We start from the raw sequence: 21,365 nt of genomic DNA on the forward strand, positions 1-21,365 counted from the left end.
AGCTCTGGGGGAATCCAGGCTTGGATTTCCTCCCTCTTTGACCCCGTGGCACTGAGGGCTCTCTTGCCACCCCACAGCCATGGCTTCTTTCCCCAGGAACCCCTTGCCTCCTCTTTTTCTTTGAGAGCATTTTGAAATCCCACCAGACCGTGCCCTCTCACCCCATAGACTCGTGCACACGACCTGTTGGTGGTGAGACATGTCTGAGCTGTAAACATCCACTTACTCATTTGGCAGTGATTCCAAGGCCTGCCTCGGGAGGGGAACAAGGTCATTGCCAGCACCCGTAGTCAATCACCAGATGTTTACTGGGCACTTACTGTGTGCTGAGCTACATGCTGGGGGCCACGGAACACACTTGGAAGTGGGCTGAAGTCCCCGGCTCAAGGAGTTTACAATCTTGGGGAGTTTATAATCACGGGGAGTTTACAATCACGGGGAGGAGAGATAAGGGTGTAAAGGCCTTGACTTCTTCAGGGGAGAGAATGGCTGACGTCTGGCAAGCTAGACTGGAAGGTATCTCAGAGAGTATCTCGGAGTCTTGACAGAACGGTGGGTTTCCACAGGCAGAGAGGATGGATTCAAGAGGAAGAGCTGGAGAGCCCGAGGGGGCTGGCTTCGGGCTTGAGCGAGGTGTGCATCCAGGGAGCGTAGAGAGACCCGGCTGGGAGGAAGGGCTGGGACTAGGTATGGCGCTCTAAGGGACCGGGTCACTGAGCTTGCCTGAGGTGGCATCGTGGACCAAGGGGAGCTTTACTGCACAGTTTGTGAGGCCGTGGAGTCCAGGCCCCTAATTCTCCTCGGAGGTCCACGGTGAGAGGTCCAGCTTATCGATGGCTGAGCAATCCACAAAGCCTTGGGGGTAGCTGTTGGCTTGGAAGGGGTGCAGCGGGACCTTGGTGACGTGGGTGTTGTCACAGACAAGGCGTGACAAGGACATTTTCTGTAGAGAGTTCCGCTGCTCCTCAGTGAAGACCCCAGGGTTCTCCCACCAGAACCTGCAGAGACAGAAGCGGGGTCTCTCCATACAGCCCAGCTGTTGGACCCTCCCCCGTCTGCCAGAGGGGAAGGAAGGGGGTCACCGGAACATGCCAAGGTCTGGCGTCAGTCCTCCTGTAGAATGCCCACGGCCCACCTCCGAGAAGGGATGCCCTCCGTGCCCTCCCCCCTGAGGTCTCACTTGCCTGTCTCCATCACGGATCTGCTGGAACTGCCTTCCCAGGAGGCAGGCCAGGAGATGCCCCACCTGGCCCCTCTCTACCAGGGGCTCAGCGACGGCCCCTATCCAGATGTCAATGTTGTCAGGGGTCCCGTAGAGAACCAGTAACTTCTCAGCCAGCAACTTGTTCTTCAGCACGGCGTGCAGCTGCTTCAGTGTTTGGGGCTGTGAGAGGCCACAGAAGCCTCTCCAGGAGTTGTACCCTAGGGCAGAGAGGCTGGAGCTGTCTCATCCCCCTTGCAGAAGTGCCCACTCCAGCTCCATCAGCCCCAGAAAGTCTGTGTTCGCAGCCCTTGGGATAGGGGAGTCAGTGAGCCATTGTTTTATACTGTGGCACTTAAGCTTCGAGGGGGCTAGAAGGTTATATGGTGCTTACTATGGGTCCAGGAACTATTCTAAGCACCATACACAAACGTAAATTGAAGAACAGAGATGTCAAGCAACTTGCCTGAGGTCACATGAGTAGAAAGGGCATAGCTGGAATTTGAACCCAGGCAGTCTGGCTCTTAGGTACTACATTTAGGAAGATCCGATAGTCGTTGTTTTCCCTCTGTTACACTTTTCTTAATATTTTCTGGACTTTTAAACTGGTTTTACAAGTCAGTTGTTGATTTCTTTCATTTGAGGAGCTCAAAGAAAGTACCAGATGTGTTCTCTGGTCTCTGCATTAAGGAGAATGGAAGATTCCATTTCACAGATGAGCAAAGTGAGTTTTAAAAACGGGCATCTCTGGACTTTCATGGAGGTCCAGTGGTTAAGACTCTGTGCTTCCACTGCAGGGGGCACGGGTTCTATCCCTGGTCAGGGAACTAAGATCCCACATGCTGCGTGGCGCGGTTAAAAAAAAAAAAAGGGCATCTCTGCCTTCTGTTTTAGAAGTGATCACCTCCTCAGGGCTACAGACAAGAGTCCCTTGGAACCCCAGAAAGTAGCTAAAAGTTCCCCAGGCCTGGCAGGACCCTAGGCCCACTCACCAGGCATCCCATGGTCCCGGCAACGCTGTATGTTGATGGCAGCCAGGTCAAAGCCGTGGATCACGTGAGTGGGCTGGAAAAGCTTGTTGCGCAGCTCGCCCGTCATCATTTTATTCTGATTCATCGATTTGGACTTCTTGGCCAGCAGGCCCCGCACCAGAGGGTCAATTCCACCTGCAAGGGAGACCCAGAGGCCATGTTGGGGATGGGGGCAGCTGGGGACATCTTCCACTGCTGGCTCCTCCCTCCACCAGACATTTTCTCTTTCTCAGGTGAAAGAAGGGCCAACTGCACCTCTCAGGCTGGAAGTGGGGAGGAGAGAAGAGCACAGTGCAGCCCGCAGGGTATGCTGGGAGCTGGGGGTCAGTCCAGACCACCTGCCATCCTGGGGCGATGGCATGAGCATAAGCTTAGGGTTTCTTTCAAGTTCCAGTTCAGAGAGCTGGCTCCTTCACTTCCATATGTTCCCCCAATGAACTGTGCAGCTTGGGAAGAGATGTCAGAAATCTCTGGAAAATGCCCTGACTTGTCAGGCCTTAAGTAAAGCCAGTTTCAACACAGCCCACCTCAGGATAAAGGGGAGCTGGCTTCAACCTTTGGCACTTAATGTAGGTGGAAAGCTGTAGAGGAGAGCAGAAAAGAGCAATTTTTTTTTTTTTTTTTACCAGACCTAGGAATTATTTCTGCAGGGATCAGAGAAACCTGAGGCAGGGAAAGGGAACAGGGAAAACTCGGCATCTTAAAGGCCAGTGGAAGAAAGAAAGAATAATAACCACATCCTGTGTGTCAGGAACCATTGTAGGGCACTTTATACATATATTTCTATTTTTTTAATATCCTATGAGATAGGTATTATTACTGTCCCCATTTTACAAATGAAGAAACTGAGGCTCTGTGAGGTGAATTCACTTGCCTAGGGTCACACAGGAAGTGCCTGGAGTCTGACTTCCAAGCCAGGTTTCCCTAGAAGCAGGCTACAGAGTGAGACAGCCTAGTGACAGTGCTTCCCTGAAAGCACATACCATCTTTGACTATCCTCCAGGTGTTGAAGAAGAGGGTATGCAGGGGGAGCTCTGCTTCCAGACCCCATGGCTGATAATTCTCATCCAGGCGGAACACAGTGGAGGGGACCTCTAAGTGGCCAAAGCGGAAGGCGAAGGTGAAGACATTGGAAATTCGGGGATCCACAGATTCGTTATAGCCTTGGTATGGAGGGATCCACTTTTGCATCTCATCACCTAGCACAATAGGTAGGTAGTCCCTAAAGGTGATAATCTGGAAGGAGAAACAAGTCATGAGAAAAGGATGTGAGAAGCCCTACCTCTGGCCACAGTGGATGGGCCCAGCTGTGGCACCAGACTAAGCTGGTTAGTCAGATTCTCTCTCTCAGGAACTTAGATTTCAAATGCAGCTCTTCAAGAAATTATAGCTTGAATAGAAATAGCTATTCAAGCTATTTTTGGCGGTGCTCTATCTGAGGGGACAGATGGGGTGATATGGGTTGTCATCTTCTATCATGTGCAGAAAAGCAGAGAAAACCCATCTGCAGAGAAGGAGAGTGGAGAAGTGAAGAGAGGAGCAGAGAGGAGGGAGAGACAGAGTGAGAGTAGCTGCCCTAATTCCAGATGGTTTTCAGTCTCTGGCTCTCATCCTAGTTGAGGCCCAACTACACTCCCTGCCTGGGGGTTCCGGGAGAAACCCTTACTAGATTCCAGTTGATACATGTATAGGGTGAACCTGTACTGAACATCTGAACTAGCTTGCATGGGTTTCTTTTTCTTGTAGTCCAAGAAGCCTTATTATGGATGCAAATCCATATGTTGAAGCTCTAACCCTCTCATCTGACTGTATTTGAAGATAGGGCCTGTAAAGAGGTAATTAAGGTTAAATGATGTCATAAGGGTGGAGCCCTAATCCAAAAAGACTAGTGTCCTGATAAGATGAGAGAGACACACGCACAGGGGTAAGACGTGTGACCTCCAGAAAGGAAAGAAGAATGATGTACTGGGTAACGCTACACCCATCAACAGCAGAATACAAATACTTTCTAAGGACCTATGGAACATTCAACAAGATAACCATACCAGGGTTATAAAATAAACCTTAACAAATTTGGAAGAATTGAGATCATAAGAGTATATTCTCTGACCATGATGGAATCAAATTAGAAATCAGTAACAGAAAGGCAGCAGAAAAATCTCTAAACACTTAGAAATAAAACAATATACTTCTCAATAACCCACAGGTCAAAGAGAAAGTCTGAAACGAAGAAACAACAACAACAAAACATACACAATGAATTAAAATGAAAATATAACATATCAATATTTGTGGGATACAACTAACAGTGCTAAGAGGGAAATTTATATCACTTGTAATACTTATGTTAGAAAAGAAGAAAGCTCTCAAATCAATAATCTAAGCTACTACCTCAATAAACTAGCAGGAAGAGCAAAGTAAACCTAAAGCAAGCAGAATAAACTAAAGAAGAAAAGTCATATGATTATCTAAAACAATGCAGAAAAACCATTTGACAAAATTCCACATCTATTCATGATAAAAACTCTCAGTACGCTAGGAATAGAGCAGAACGTCCTCAACTTCATATAGAGCATTTACCAAAAAAAATCACAACTAACTATACTTAATGGTGTAACCTTGAATGCTTTTCTTTTACTATTGGGAAGACAAGAATGTCTGCTCTCATCACTCTTATTCACTATAGTACTGGAAGTTGTAGCCACTGTAACAAGGCAAGAAAAGGAAGTGAAAAACATACAAATTAGAAAAGAAGGAATATAACTGTCATTATTTGTAGGTGACATGACTATCTATGTAGAAAATCCCAAGGAATCTACAGAACTCCTGGAACTAATTGCATTCAACAAGGTCATAGGATACAGAATCAACACATAAAAATCAATTATATTTTTATACACTGATCATGAATAAGTGGAAATTGAAATAAGAGATGTAATACCACTTACAATTCCTCCAAAGAAAATGAAATACTCAGGTATAAATGTAATAAGCATGTATAGGATCTGTCTGATTAAAATTATAAAATGCTGATGAAATAAATCAAAGAAAATCTAAATACTTGGAGAGACATACTATGTTTATATAGTGGAAAACTCAACATTGTAAAGATGTCAATTGTCCCTAAATTGATCTATAGTTTTAATACAATTCTTATCAAAATCTCAGCAAGATTTCTTTGTAGACATAGATCAGCATGTTTTAAAATATATATGGAAAGGTAAAGACCCTACAATAGCCAAAACAATTTTGAAAAAGAATAAAGTGAGGAGTCATTCTTCTTAATGTTGTCTTATTGTATAGCTACAGTTATTAAACACTGTGGTACTGGTGTAGGAATAGACACATAGATTAGTGGAATATAATGGACAACCTAGAAATAGATTGACATAAATATGCCCAAATAAGTTTTTTTTTACACTTTTTATTTTATATTGGAGTATAGCCGATTAACAATGTTGTGATAGTTTCACATGCACAGCAAAGCGACTCAGCCATACATATACATGTATCCATCTTCCCCAGACTTCTCTCCCATCCAGGCTGCCACATAATGCCCAAATAATTTTTGACAATGGAGCAAAAGCAGTTCAAAAGGAGAAAGATAGCCTTTCAGTAAGTGGTGCTGGAGCAATTAGACAACCATACCCCCCACCCCAAATGAACCCTGACCTAAACCTTATGCTTTATACAAAAATTAACCTCAAATGGATCATGGGCTTAAATGTAAAAGATAAAACTATAAAATGTCTAGAAAAATAAAACCAGGAGAAAAATCTCTGGGACCTAAGACTAGGGAAAGAATTGAAACTTGACACCAAAACACAATCTATGAAAGGAAAAAACTGATAAATTTGGCCTCATCAAAATTAAAAACTCTTACTCTGCAAAAGACCCTATTAAGAAAATGAAAAGACAAAGTACAGACTGGGAGAAAATATTTACAGTCACATATCTGACAAAGGAGTCATATCTAGAATATATAAAGAACTCTCAAAACTCAACAAAAAGACAAAATCCATTTTGAAAATGGGCAAAATATATGAACAGATGTTTGATTGAAGAGGATGTCCAGATGGCAAAAAAGCACATGAAAAGAAGTTCAATATGATCAGCCATCAGATAAATGCAAAGTAAAACCACAATGCAATATCACTACATACCTATCAGAAAGGGTAAAAAAAAAAATGAGTGATGACACCAAATAATGACCAGAATGCAGAGAAACTGGATCATTCATACATTGTTGGTGGGAATGTAAAAAACAGTACAGCCACTCTGAAAAATACTTTGGCAGTTCCTTTTAAAACTAAAAATGGACTTAGCGTATAACCCAGCAATTGCACTCTCGGGCATATATCCCAGAGAAATAAAAACCTATTTTCATGCAGAAACTTATCCACGAATGTTCATAGCAGCTTTATTCATGATAGCCCTAAATTGGAAGCTATGCAAATGTCATTCAGTAGGTGAATGGTTAAACAAAACATGGAATACTACTCAACAACAAAAAGAAATGAACAATTGATGTATGTAACAAGTTGGATGAACCTCAAGGAAATTATGCTGAAACTAAAAAGCCAGTCTCAAAAGAATACATACTGCATGATTTCATTTATATAATACTCATGAAATAACATAACTGTACAGATGGAGAACAGATTAGTGGTTGCCGGGGGTTAGGGATGTGGGAAGGGGGAGGGTGGATGTGGCTATAAAAAGGTAGCACAAGGGAGTCTGTGGTGATGGTAGAGGTAAGTGTCATTATTGTGGTGGTGGTTACATGAAACTACATATGTGATACACTTACGTGGAGCTACACACACACACACACACACACACACACACACACACACACACCCACATGAATTGACTGCACTTATAACTGGTGAAATCTGAATAAACTTTATGGTTCGTATCTATGTTAACTTCTGGCTTTTGATATTGTACCATAGTTATGCAAACTGTTAGCACTGGGGGAGACTAGGTGCATGTGCTTTTTTTTCTTTTTGATACAACTTCCTGAGCATCTACAATTATTTTTAAATAAAATGTTTAAAAAATATGTGTATGGTTAATATCAACATATCAATTTTTCTAAGTCTCTTCTAGTTAGTCAATCAGTCAATCAACAATAGCAATTGACTATGCCTGTGACATGTGGCTTCGGTGTGGAAAATTTTAGAAGATAATCCAATCAAAACAATCAAAATAACTGTGATGTAACAGTCCCAGAAGTGATGGAGCCTGTGGTCCCAGTGATGGCCCCTGGGCGGGCATACTGAGTGACTGACATATGAATGACTCTCCAACACCCTGAATCCAGGGATTCATTTTGGGGCCGAGAAGCTGAAGAAACAAAAGGGAGGGTTTAAAAGAATGAGACAGTGGGAAAGAAGCAGCAGAGGAGAGGAAGGGGGAAAGCCGAGGAGGTCACTGGACGCGTGGCCACGGGCAGAGGGCAGAGCCAGGAGCAGAAGCGAGGCTGGCACGTGAGGCAGTTCTCCTGAGCCTCTTACCTGTATGAAGGCTCCTAGGATTTTCCGGGCTTCCTGGTAGAGCTTCTCTCCATCCCAGTGAGGGTTGAGTCTCTTTAGTTCTCTGGCCAGCCGGTTGTGCTCTCGGAGAAGGAGGGTGTGGGAAACGGCCAGCAGGATCTGCTCCGAGGCTCGGGGATCTCCTGAAAGCCCAGAAGGCAGAAGGGTGGGTCCCCCCTGAGCAGCCCCAGAACCCAGTAACCTGCACAAAGAATAAATGTGGTGTCCCAGAGGGAAGCTCTCCTAAGCCCCTCCTTCCAGTTAGTTTAAGGTGGAAAGAGATCGGGGTTGCGATTCATAGATTTGAATCCCAGCTCTCCACACACACTCTTTAGTTCTGTGACTTTGGACAAGTTACTTAACATTTCTAAGCCTCAGTCTTCATGTCTGTGAAAATGGGGATAATAAGGTCGAACCCACAAGACTGTGGTAAAGAAAGACTACATACAGGTGACATTAAAAAGTAAAATTTTGCTAATTAAATCCCAACTGCCTTCTAAGACAGGACCTACAAATAAACGAGGGGCTTTTTATTGTGCGGAGCAATTTGGATGGTTTTAGGAATGCAAGTTTGAGGGTAAGAGATTGGGTAGGGTTGAATTCCTCTGTGTAATAAGGGAGAAGAATCTAGAGATGGGGGCTATTGGGAAGAGAGGGTCGTATAGGTGGTAACAGACCAGCTGTTTCATAAGGGGACTTCTCCTTGTGTCCTCTAATCTTCAGGAAAGTCTATTAAATTCATGAATGCTTGGTCTTACTGGATATTTTAATGGAAAACAGGAAGGGCTTAGTTTTGTGTCTGGACTGATGCGAGTTGTGTATGGACACAGAATCCAAGAGCTCTACCAAGAGATCTGGGTCTTCTGCCATGTCTGGGTGGGCTGGGGGTTTGTCCTGGGAGAGTGGGTTTTGGAAGAGAGAAGGCCTCCAGAAGCCACAGGCAGAGAACACCAGGAGGGCATAAGCCCCCGGAATGAAGAGAACTGGAGGGCTTTGTCTGCGTACAGGACACATGGAGTGGGGACTTTGTGTTTATAGAAGTTTATAGAAAGCCTTAAAAATACACATTCCTCTTAATCTAGAACGTCCTCCTCTAGGAAGTTATCTTAGTAACTTATTAAAAATGAGCACAAGGGCTTCCCTGGTGGCGCAGTGGTTGAGAGTCCACCTGCCGATGCAGGGGACATGGGTTCGTGCCCCGGTCTGGGAGGATCCCACATGTGTAGCGGCTGGGCCCGTGAGCCATGGCCGCTGAGCCTGCGCGTCCGGAGCCTGTGCTCCGCAACGGGAGAGGCCACAGCAGTGAGAGGCCTGCGTACAGCAAAAAAAAAAAAAAAAAAAAAAAATGAGCACAATAATTCATCAACAAGGATGCTCAGGACCTTAACAAAAACGCACAAACAAAAATCACAGAAAACCTAGAAATGACACCAATGTCTCCAAGTAAGGCTGATAAAATACCGTATGATACATATATGTCATGGAATACCAGGCAGCCATTAAAGATCATGACGTAGAAGAATATTTAAAGATGTGATACATTAAGAGAAGACATCAGACAATGAGAAGACAGAGAATTACTTCTAGTATGACCCCAATTGTGTAAAACAAGGTAGAACTAGATGTATGACAGAAAAAAACTGGAAACATAGGCACTAAAATGCTAACGATTGTCTGTGAGTGGTGGGATTTTGTGCATTTTCTTATTTTCTTTGTGCTTTACTGGACTCCCTTAATTTTTTTTTTTTTTATACAGTGAACACATGTTCTTAGATTCTGTCTTCATCTGCGCCCTTCTGCCAGTCCTGGACCACTGCCCACGGCAATGGTGTCTTGGTGTGTGTTTTTCCAGGAGACAATGAGAAGAAGCAATGGTAAAGCCTCCCTGGAAGCCGCCCAGTGGCCTCGAGAAGCTCTTCTGGCCTTCCTCTGCTCTCAGGCCCCAGGATAATCCCCTTGTCCTTTGGCCCCTCTGTTGCCAGCCTAGACTCACCTGCCAGGAAGCAGGGCACGCGGGCAGTGGCGTTGATGAACTCACAGGGGCTCGGCTTCTTGTTGTCAAAGGGCGGGTAGGCCAGCCCGTGGTCCTGGGCCTCCTGGTTGATGGCCATGAGGCCCAGTGGGCTGCTGAGATCCCGGAGGCGGCTGGCCAGGCTCGGCTCAGGGCTGTACACTAAACTGGCGTCCAGGAAGGAGGTCAGAGCATTGATCTGCTCTCGGGCCAATGACTGGTAAGGTGGAGTGGGGCAGACAAACCCGGCCCGGAAGAAAGGCATGCATTTCCCTTGAGTCTTCACCTTGGGGTCGTTGCACGGGAACTGCAGAGAGATCGGGGTGGGTGACTGGGCAGAGGTGGTACAGTTGGCAACCTCTCCCCAGGGTAGGTCTGGATGCAGCTGGCAAAGATGCTGATGGTGCCCTCCTGGGACCCTGGCACCAGACAATGGCTCCAGATGCCTCCTGCTGATGCTATAAATCCTGGGCCCCCAACTCCCTGAAGGTCACTACCTCTGCTGACTAAAAGGGCTGAGGGGGAATCATTCAATCTTTCATAGCAAAACCTCCAAATTTTTGGTTGAGAGAGAGTCCTGAGATCCCGGCACAAGGAAGCAGGACATGAAGCAGAAAAGGGTTTGTTAATAATTAACAACAGCTACCATTTATTTATTCTGGACCTACCGTGTGCTTGGCATTATGCATACTTTATCTCACTTTGGTCCTCATAAAACCCTGTGAGGTAGACAATTCTGTCCCACTTTACACGTGAGAAAACGGAGGCTCAGAAAGGTTAAGTCATTTGCCCGAGATCTTACAAACTGAAAGGGAAAGATGTGGGATTCAGATCTAGGCTGACCTGACTTCACAGCTTATGTTCTTTACACCACAACACAGAGCCCCGATTTGTTTGAGTGAAGAAATCATTCTCTAACTGTAAAATCATGAATAAGAAGAAAGGTGCACCACTGCAAGTTCCTTTCCCTTCCTGCTGGAAATTCCCACAAATGCCTGCCACTCATTCTGACTCATCCATTCTGGGAGTAGCCTTCCCGACTCTGAGATGACTTATGGTAGCATTCCACAAATTTCACTGTCTATAAAATGAATCTCCTGGGGATTCCATAAAATGTGGACTCTGCTTCCCAAGGTCTGGGATGAGGTTTGAGATTTTGCATGTCTAATAAGACCCCAGGTGACATCAGTGCTGCTGGGCCAGGGATGAAGACAACACTCCCCAGAGCTTCCCAATTTTGCCATTAGTGATTTCTTGTCCATTTCCCACACAGGTCCTTTGTCCTTGACGGAAGGGACAGTGTCTCGTTCACCTTTGAATTCTAAGTGTTTAGCGTACTGCCTGGCACAGAGTAGCTGAGTAATGTCTATTTGCTAAATAAATGGGTGAGTGAATGAATAGACGTGTGAGGCTTGGGAAGCTGTCAAATCAACATTCAAGATCTCCAGGAGGTCCTGGCTGACAGGCTGGGAACGTCTGCCACATCAGGGAGGCAAGGGGCTTGCCAGGGACCCGCAGCTGCAGGGCCTACCATGATGGGGAAACAGTTGTCTCCCTGGATACAGTGCTCATCACACTGTACTTTGGAGTACTCGCTGCTCTCCAGTTCCGTGTCGGGGGCAAAATCCAGGTCGTGGTCCACAATTTGACCCCACTGCATCAAGAGCAGGGACCTGTTTGGGTCCAGAACACCCTCTTCATTTAGGTAGCCTACAATCTTGTTGGATACCTCACGGGCCTACAGGTGGAGAGAGAAGGACGGGGAGGAAAAGGTGCTTTGAGGATTCAGATTCAACTGCAGTTTATAGAGTACCTGTGATGTAACGGGTGCACTTCATCCCCATGACAAGCTTGTGAGGTACGTGGCATTACCCCCATTTTGTAGATGAGGAGACTGAGGACTAGACAGGTGAGGTCAACTCACCAAGGTCCTGCCGCTACAAAGGGCCAGGTCTGTATGACGTGCTGGCTTCAAGGCCAGTGCTCCTTCCACTCAGAGAGGGAACACAAAGACAGGCTGTCCCTGAAGTAAGTGCCACGGAGGTGCCAGGTGTCTGGGAATAGAAGAGGGGCTCTGGGGAGGGCCCGCCAACTCAGATGAGGCCAACAGATAGGACGTCCCGGCAAGCACCAGCTGATGCACTCCAGGGGCTGGGGCAGGGCAAGCGCGAACAGGATGGGGCAGGGAAGCCATCTGCCTGGGAGACCCCAGGATACTTGGCCTGACGGCAGCTGGGACGTGACCGTCACGTGGCTGGGCTCCGGGACCCGGACTCTGCTGCTCTCTAGTGGCATTTTCCGGAACACCACCAGGGAGGAAGTCCAAATCTCCATCTCTCTCTCCGGATGCGGTTCTACCGCGCGTCTGTCCTCCCACCTATTTCTTCTTCCTTTCCTTGTGTGTTTGTGGGAGGGCATCCTTTCCCCTCTGACTCCCATCATTCACCCGCCTGCTCGGGGCTCGCCCCCACCCCGTGTCCGCCCTCACCAACGGGACAGGGAAGCCGTTCCGCTTCTTCCTCGGCGTCCAGCCGAAGGGCAGGGAGAGCCCGTCCTCGTACTCCGCCGGCAGCCAGCGCGCCAGCGCCCTGTTGGACGCGCCCAGCGCGGGGTTCCTCCTGAAACAGCAAGACCGGCCCTCAGCCTAGGCGGCGGGTTCGCTCCGGGGTCCGCTTCTCCGCAAACCCCACGGGGATCCCCTGGGGAAGGACCCGGAGCTTCTGCCCAAGGGAAAGGGGGCGCGGAGGAGGGGCCTCTCAAATGTGGGGTGTTGGAACTACTGCCACCTCCGAAGGCGCGGGGCTCCTCTGCGCTGGGGAAAGGTGCTCCTTCCAGTGGGATACAGTGGTCTCTTTAGAAGGTGGGGAAGTTAGCGGGGTTCCAACAGAACAGATTCCAGTGGGACGCTAGTCCAGGAGGGTAAGGCGGTGGGAGTTAAGCCTGTAATGCCCAAGGGACAAAGCCCCTGGCTGGGCTGAGCAGGGCAGGTGGGCTGGACAGATGGGTTGGCTGTGGTGATTGGGAGAACCTGCCTCCTAAACCCACCTACTGGCCACTCACCTGTTATTACAGTCTCCCGTGATGGTGCGGTAAGGGCTGTTCTCATCACATTTCACCAAAGGAACTGGGACACCACAGCCCACCTCCTGAGAGAGTGCAGTGAAGTCCAGGCTAAGGTCTGAAAGAGAAGGGACGCCAAAAGGGCTGAGTTCTTTCTCCATTCCGAGGCCCTGAGGGGAGGTTCATTTTTTGAACTTGATTTTTTAGGGAATACATTTTACGTTCTAAGTAAGCATTTCTCAGGGGGTTTCTCATTGAATCCTGACAACTCATTAAGGTAAGAATTTAAATTTTCATTTTACGAGAGAACGAGACTTGCCCAAGGCCACACAGATAGTAACAGTCTCCAGAATTGTTAGTAGTTCTTTGTCTATCAGACCCTTTGAATCAACAGATCTTTCTTTTAGAACAATACCCCTGAGAGGTTAGGTACATGTTAGTATGAGTTAGTTTGAGAAGATTGCTTTTCTTCTAAAGCTCCACTGACGTCTAAGGTCCCAAGCACGCAGGAATCTAGATAGGAAAGATGTTGGGAAGGGACGGGGCATCTTTACGTGAGGGGCGCTGTGATCTCGGCGGGAGTAACAGAGCGGGGAGCTTCAGGCATCAGAGACCTCCACGTGGGCACAGAATGGGTCCTAATGCAGCCTGAAGGGAATCCGGCTCTGGGGGCCTTCTTCGGGGGCTCACCTGCGGAAGTTGGCAGGGGCTGAGGTTCAAGCCCCAGCACCTTTTGAGTCTCAGAGTCCAAAGTGCTCCCTACTTCTCCCTACCTTGTCCTGGTTTCCTCCTTTTGGAACTTTGGAATTTGCCCAAGTCCTAGGCTAGCTATCTTCCCCCGCTTGATGTTTTCCCAGGGAGAACCTGCAGCCTCTTCCTCCTGTCAAGACCAATCCCCTTCCTCTGTGACCCACCGTGAACAGTGACATTTGGTAGGGGGTGGGGTGGAGGGGTGGAGGAGGTCACGATCAATCCATCGACTCATTGTTTCAGCTCCACGGTACCGAGAACAGAAGAGACAGCTCATCACCTGTGACGTAATCCCAGTAAATCCCCCCTGACACAGGTGGCTGAAATGTCCCGTCCACAGGCGGAAGTGGTGACACTGTGGCTTGGGACAGGGAGCCTGTGTTTATTAACTTTAGTCCTTCCTCTGGACAGAGGCCTTACAGATGGTGTTATAACAAAAGGCACAAATGTCCCCTCATTTGGAGTTGGCAGTGTGACCTTGCTGGGCCCAAGTTCCTTTCTCTGCAAAAGGAGCATTGGCCTGGCTGTCCGCCCAGCCCCTCCTTGCTCTGCAGTCCATGATTCTGATGGAGAGAGAGGACATGGCTCCCAGTAGGAACTGTGGCTTTTGGTGGCTTGTGTTCTCTCCTGCGGAGAGATGACCCCTTCCTGCCATCAGAGGGCTTGTGGGTTTTCTGTACCTGTGATGTTGGTCAGGGTCACTTTCTGCCTCAGTCTCTTTAAGGACTCCTCCCACACCTGCCCATGGCGGATGGCCATGCGGGTCCAGCCCTTGGCGTGCTTGAGGTATTTGGAGAGCTGTCGGGTGGTGGGTGCCTCAGAGCTCATGGCCGTCTTCAGCCTACAATGGAGAGCAACGGGGGAGTCATGACCGGGCCCTCGGCTCCGACCCTGTAGTGTGAGGTGTGAGGGGTGTGAGGTGCTGTGTGTGTATAGCAGAGCCGCGGGGGTGTGGGCAGCATGCAGGAGACCCCCACTCCTGTGCTCTCAGGATCTTTTCTTAGCTCTCCTCTGATGCCTCTGGGAAATCTCTGGGAAATCTCCTCTGGGAGGAGGAAGCTACAGTGTGTCTTTAAGCTTCGTTAAGTCTGGTTCTCAAGGAAGGCAGACAGATGGACATGAGCACTTCCTGAATTAGAGTCAGAGGGTTGCAGCTGTGCTGGCTGCTTCCGAATCAGTTGGGGAACCTGAAAACACCTAAGTCCCAGGATGTACCGATTCAGACCGAGGAACCCCTGACCGTGGAGCTGGCCTCGTGCACCGAGAATTCTGGAAATAACATGCCCATGGGCCCCAGTTCTGCCCATGAAAGCATCCTCCCTCCGATCTGGCCCTAGAGTCAGTGTGGAGTTTGTTTAGTTGTGGCTGTAGCATCTAGCCTCTTGTTGACCATTTCTTGGGCCAGATGTTCGGGCTTTGTCTTAATTACCTATCTATAAAAAGAGAAGCCCCAAACCTTTCTACTACTAAGAAGTTGGTGACCAAGGACAAGGTGGTGTCAGAAAAGTCCCTGCATGAGAACCCTCTCCCCCTTCCTGTGCCTCAGTTTCTTGTGTGTGAGATGAAGGGTCCTATGAGATGATCTTTATGGCTCTAAGACTGAAATTTTGGAAGTGGCTCAAATTCTCACAAAGGCAACCCTCCTTTGGGGATATGCGTCACAGGCTGTAACTCCTGGCCTGTCCCTGTGGATCAGGTTATCGATTCTACTGCAAGCATGAGGGGGCCTCGTGCTCAGCCTGAAGGGCGACAATGGGCGATGACCGAGCTGTAATCACCAGGTCTGACCCCTTCCAACCTCCCCCCAACCTCGGTAAGAAAGGACCCAAGAAGATAAGCCAGACTGCCTTTTGTTGCTGTTACAAGAGACGTCATGGCCCAGTGGCCCAGACTGCTGCATGGCATGTCCGATATGGTAACCGCTAGCCACATGTGGCTGTTTAAATGGAAATGCATTAAAATTAAATACAATTAAAAACTCAGTTCCTCAGTGTCACTAGCCACGTTTCAAGGGCTCCGTAGCCACATGTAGTCAGTGGCTCCTGTATTGGACAACACTGACCTAGAGTTTGAACCCTGGTTCCCCCAGGATTGGTTTACAGACATGACCTCTGAGGGAGCTAGGACTCACTGTGTTACTTACATCAGGGCCTTTGGAACACGCTGGCTGGGTTTGCCTCCTGCGGCCACTTAGTAGCTGTGTGTCTTTGAGCAAGTTACTCAACATCTCTGTACCCAATTTCCTTACCCATAAAATGAGGATAATGGTAGTAATCCTGTTATTTGATCATTTTGACCTTCAAAAGCAGCTACTTCACATAGTTGGATTTAGCACTTTCTGGGATTTGGGGGAGGAAGGCGTGTGAAGAGCTGAGAGCTGTCTCTGGCACAGAGTAAACGCTCACAGTGTTAGCATCAGCGCCATCACCATCATCATGGGTCCCAAAGGGCCCCCCCCACCCAAGAGAGAAGGTGTGTTGCTGGGCCTCCCAGGGCTCCACCCAAAGGTCCCATGCAAGGCCCTACCTGTTCCTGCCTTTCTCCCCTGGCTAGCGTTCTGCGCGGTCTCCTGCCTGACCTTGACACGCCAGGGACTTACCTCCTGCTCTGCCTCAGGGCCGGGCTCCACGGGCTCAAGCAGGGCCTTGGAGGAACTCTGTTTCCATCTCCAGGCCTACCCCCTTGTCCTAGCCCCCAGCCTCTCCCATCTGGATGGCCACAGCAGACTCCTAATGGGACTCACGCCTCCTCTCCTGTCCTTCTCCCATCCGTTCTCCATCCGGCTGCAGGAAGGCGCTTTTTCGAATGAAAAGCGGACCAGGCCACTCTGCCTGAAGCACTCTCTTGGCTCTCCCTGTGACGTACATGAATCCACAGGCTTACTGTGTACGTGCTCGTGACGTTGTGGGATCTTTGCCTCTATCTAGTTCCCAAACATTTTCATCACCCTCCAAGGAGACCCCACACCCATGAACAGCCAGCCCAATCCCTCCCCTTCTCCCCCAGCCGCTGTCAGCCACTGCTGTGCCTCTGACTATCTGGCCCTCAGGCTCCACCCGTGTGTCCTCTTTTCCTACTGCTACCACCAGTGTGGGCCCTCTTTCTGTTTCCTGAGCACCCTAAGCTCTTTCCTGCCTCAGGACCTTTGCCTTTGCTGCTCCCAGACCCTGGCTTTCTACATGGCTGGCTCCTTCTCATCCTCCGTCAGGCTTCCCTGCTCCCTGCGCCTAGAGTAGCAGGCGCTGCCCTGTTTATTTCCTTCATTTTCCGTGTCACAGACTGTGAGTCGCTGGATTGTGTGTGTGCTTGTGAACAAGATGTTTAAATGTGGTTCTTTGTGTCTCCATGAGACCCCTAAATCCAAGAACCAATCGGTGGGGATGAATTCCAAGGCAGGGCTGGGTCGTCCCGGGCAGCACGACTTGCAGAGGAGGTGACGAAAACCAATCGTGAGGCTGTTATTCTACCCCGACCTTGGGCTATAAAAGGATTGACATTAAGGAGGGAGAGAGAATGTTCGTCTGGAGGTAGTTGCTGAAATACCAGGCAGTTCCCTCCTGCCACTGTGGGGCTTCTTCTTGGCACTCAATCTAGTGACAAGGGCCTTGAGAGGAGGGCCCTGCTGTGTGTCCTGGAGCTATGGCTGGTGGTTGACTTCTGCCCCAAGAGCCCAAAGAGAACAAGAAAAGCAGACGTGGCTCGTGCTGTGCACCTAACAGCAGAGTAAGCCAGACAGGGCAGCCCTCGGCCCCAAATCGGCACATCCTCCAGCAGCAGAGCAAAACTTTTAGTCTTCTGCGGCATCTTTAAAGGGGACCTGGCCCAAGATGGTGCGAGGAGGGGTGACGGAGGGAGCCGCAAGCTCCAGGGCTGAGGGGTGGAGCTCAGAAACTTCTCTGGGTCAGAAACTTCTGCTCAGAAACTTCTCTGGGTCAGAGAGCTGGCAGCAGAATCTCTGAGAGCCGAAAAGCGCCCAAGGAGGGAAGGAGCTTCTGACCCAACCCCTAACACCCAGGCACTAAGCTGTCCAGGCGACTTAGACTTTGCCATCCTGTATCTCTCCTACCTCCCCCAGCTTGACCCCTAAGAGGGACAGTCCTGGGCTGGGGGATGAGGAGAAGCTCGGGAAAGAGGGACGGGCGGACCATGCGCCCTCCTCTCACTATGAAAGCCTAAAGCAGCTCCGAGGGGAGGAAAGTGAGAGGCTCTGGGCTTTGTCTTCTTCTGCTGACATTTGAGTTCCTGAAAGGACTAGAAGTGATCAGAGCACATCTTGTCATCTAAAAGTCAGCAAAAAAGTTATGGGACCTCTTGAGAGTTTATGCAAGGGCCAGGGAGGAATGAAACCCCAAGCCCAGTAAAGGGGCAGCAAGAGGAACGAGTAAGGTTGTTTTCTGCTCAGTAAAGTGGTTACTCTTGTTTTTCTGCCTCTCTAGCTCCAGCATGGGCTTCCTGAGGGCAGGGACCCAGTCTGCATTGCTTATTTCAGGAAACCCAGGCCCTACACATGGTCGGGAGGTGGCTGACTCTGCTGGTGTCCTGCACGTTTCTCAAGTTCATTTGGGCCCATTTATAGCTTTGGCGTGCCCCTACCCTAGCCTCTGACGGCTCACTCCCGTAACTGTCCTGGCAATTGCTTCTGAGTCAGGGTGGCTTCCTGGCTGGAGGTGCCTGGGAGTCACACAGTGTGCTACACTGCGCCCCCCCACCCCCCCCAGTGCCAAGCTTGCAGCACATCTGGCTGACATCAAGGACCCTTTTGGCAGGTGAAAGGTCTGCTCTCTCGCTTGGGGTAGGATAGACTCTGAGGTGCAGCCTACACTCCGGATCTCCCTGTGGGGTCAGCTGGGGCTAGACCTTAAACCACATCCCTGCTTAACCCCTTCTTTTTACCTACCTGGCCTCACTCCCTCACTCCGCTACAGCTTTCGTGAGAGCGCTCCCCAGTAAGCCACCCGCATGTGAATCCAGGTCTCAGGTTCTGCCTCAAAGGGACCTGACCTAAGACATGTTGAATGAACGGAGAACCTCTAGGGACAGGCTTTCTGAGAGTCTGCAATGCATGACCTAAGGAATCACTTAGCCACGTGGAAGAAAGTGCTTATAGGATCAGATGAGACATCCCCTTCAAGGTAACTTAGAGGCTGAGGACTTTAGGAACTGTTGGCTTTTACTCATACTTGCCCCATACTCGCAGGTGGGCAGGGGCTGGGAGTGGAAGGGCAGGTTATAAAATTGCTCTGGCTCATTGGCTTGTCAGGACTGGCCTAGATGCACTCGTCAGCCTAGGAAGAGAAGCATGTGGTATGTGTGTCTCACCTACCTGGTCCGGGAGTCCAGGAAGGCCTTGTTGACCTGGATCTTGACCTGACTCACAGCATCAGAGATGGTGAGGGTGCGGGTGGCCTGCTCTTGGAGGGGGAGAAGCAAGGAGCAGGGTATCAGACACCACTCTTTGGAGAAGCCCTTTGCTCTGTCTCCCTCTTTCTCCACCATTATCCCCACCACTCAAACCTGAGCAGGCAGAAGATCAAGATTAGGAAACATTCGACAGGAGGAAAAGCCCAGAATGGGAAGAATACTCTCTGATCCTCAGTAAGGTGTCAATATCACTCTTTAGGAGTCCAGTAGAATACATTCGTCCCTCAGTATCCACAGGGGATTGGTTCCAGGACCCCCCAGGATGCTCAAGGCCCTTATGTAAAAGGGCATAGTATTTATATATAACCTATGCGCATCTTTCTGTATACTTTGAATCGCCTCCAGATTACTTATAATACTTAATGCAATGTAAATGTCATATAAATAGTTACCAGAGTGGGTTTTTTTTTTTTTTTTTTTGGGAGCCGGGGAGCTTTCTGGAATCTTTTAAAAAAAAATATTTTCAATCCACTGCTTGTTGAATCCGCTGATGCAGAACCTGTGGATACAGAGGCCTGACTGGACCCAGTGATGGGATTAAGAAGGCGTGTGACCACTCAGGTTGGCTCTGGGCTCTGGGCTGTGGGGATTTTTTTTGGTTCTTGGTGAAGTGGATCTGAAAACAAGTCCCTCAAAAGGCTTCGCTGATCACAAGGACCCTGAGGTAGGGAAGGGGATGGTGTAGAGTAGAGGTGGGGTTCCCTCTTTTACTCGAATTGGGGTCTGGAATGGTGGGGGGATGAGGATGCAGTCTTTGAACAAGGGGAGTGTAGTGGCTTAAATAGTGTCCCTCCAAAAACCTTGTCCAACTACCACCTGAGAATGTGACCTTATTTGGAAATAGGGTCTTTGCAGATGTAGCTAATTAGGAAGAAGTCATACAGGTACAGGATTAGAGTGGGCTCTAAATCCAATGACTCGTGGTCTTATAACAAGAGGAGAGGACACACAGAGGACACCACAGAGAAGAAGGCCATGTGAAGATGGAGGCAGGTTGGAGTGACGCATGTAAAAGCCAAGGATTTCTGGGAGCTACCGGAGGCTGCAAGGGGCAAGGAATGATTCTCCCCTAGAGCCTTCAGAGGAGCATGACCCAGCCAACACCTTGATTTAGGAATTCCAGCCTCCTGGACTGTAGGAGAATAAATTCCTGTTGTCTTAAGCCGCCCAGTTTGTGTTCCTTTGTTACGGCAGCCCCAGGAAACACAGTACAAGGTGGTACTTACCATTTGTGTCAGATTCTGCAACCTGGAACAAGCTCAGGGAAGCCAAAAGGACTGGGAGATGGAAGAGGACCCTCATCGCTGAAATGAGACCAGGATCAGGATGTGAGCCTTGTAAAATCCCCGTGGGTAGGACTGAATCACAGAAAGGGGGTGGTAAGGCAGAGAAAGCCCAGAGAACATGAGACACCCTAACATTAGAACAGAGGAGGGGGAACCACAGTAACTAACTAGCCATCTACCATACGTGCAGGCCCATGGTAGGTCCTGGGAGATGGAAAGAGGCAGTGGTGGAAGGGAAAGAACACAGGCTTTGTGGTCAGAAGGTCCTGAGTTGTAGTTATGCGTTTGCTCCAACTAGCTCTGTGACATTGAGCAGGTTACTTGACATCTCTGGGCCCCCGGCCTGATTGAGTGAGAGGGTTGGACCAAGTGATCCAGGATGTCTGATTCTGCCTTGACACCCCGTGACCCAACTTCCTGTACCTGTCTTGTCACTGGTGACAAATGCTCTTACCAAACCCAAAACACAACTTTGGAGTTCCTCTTCCTTTTTTCCCCTCAGGATGTATTGCTCCCTGACAGCCATCCTCCTCTGGCCCAGCACCAGGGGAGTGTACCTGAGAAGCAGACACTCAGTTCCTCCTGTGGGAACTGGCAAGGAACGCCACCCTCCCTCAAAGAGTCGACATGATGGGAAAACACGAATGAGAATTGTGGCGAAGCTCAGAGCTCTCCAGAGCTCACAGCTGTGTTCCAGGTTTTGCCTGAAGAGATTCCTGCTCTTGGACCAACGCCTTCATCATGAGCTTTAACTCTGAACCTAAATCATCAGATTAAAATTGTGCAGATTAACAGATTTTATTTTAACAGATTAAATTTAACAGATTAAATTTTAACAGATTAAAATTTGTTTGCTGACGAGGGACTTTGGAGCTCAGAGCGTCCATTAGGATTGGTGGGATAGACCCAAAATGTCTTTTGAGGAGATTCTAGTTCCAGCCCAGGAGGCACCCATGCTGTACAGATGGAAGGATCGTGCGTCTAGACCATGTTCTTCACGAGAGGGCACAGGCTCTCCCCATAGTGTGCATTCACTGGTTGGACCCCAGAAACGTCCTCAGATTGGCT

At 48.9% G+C, this 21,365-nt stretch overlaps 1 protein-coding gene across 1 annotated transcript; it reads right to left on the bottom strand.

The window, feature by feature from the left end:
- Positions 1-790: 790 nt before the first annotated feature.
- LPO (lactoperoxidase) lies at positions 791-20,918 on the bottom strand. Its single transcript, XM_059998495.1, has 13 exons — positions 20,855-20,918; positions 20,238-20,315; positions 18,914-19,001; positions 14,271-14,431; positions 12,841-12,958; positions 12,269-12,398; positions 11,312-11,518; positions 9,763-10,087; positions 7,752-7,912; positions 3,216-3,468; positions 2,194-2,367; positions 1,185-1,422; positions 791-998 (listed from the first exon to the last, which is right to left on the bottom strand). Exons 2-13 carry the CDS (start codon positions 20,311-20,313, stop codon positions 791-793), a joined length of 2,139 nt encoding a protein of 712 aa, XP_059854478.1. The 5' UTR covers positions 20,314-20,315; positions 20,855-20,918.
- Between the last annotated feature and the right edge of the window lie 447 nt (positions 20,919-21,365).

The sequence above is a fragment of the Delphinus delphis genome, chromosome 19 (genome assembly GCF_949987515.2).
Source record: "Delphinus delphis chromosome 19, mDelDel1.2, whole genome shotgun sequence".
NCBI lineage: Eukaryota > Metazoa > Chordata > Mammalia > Artiodactyla > Delphinidae > Delphinus > Delphinus delphis.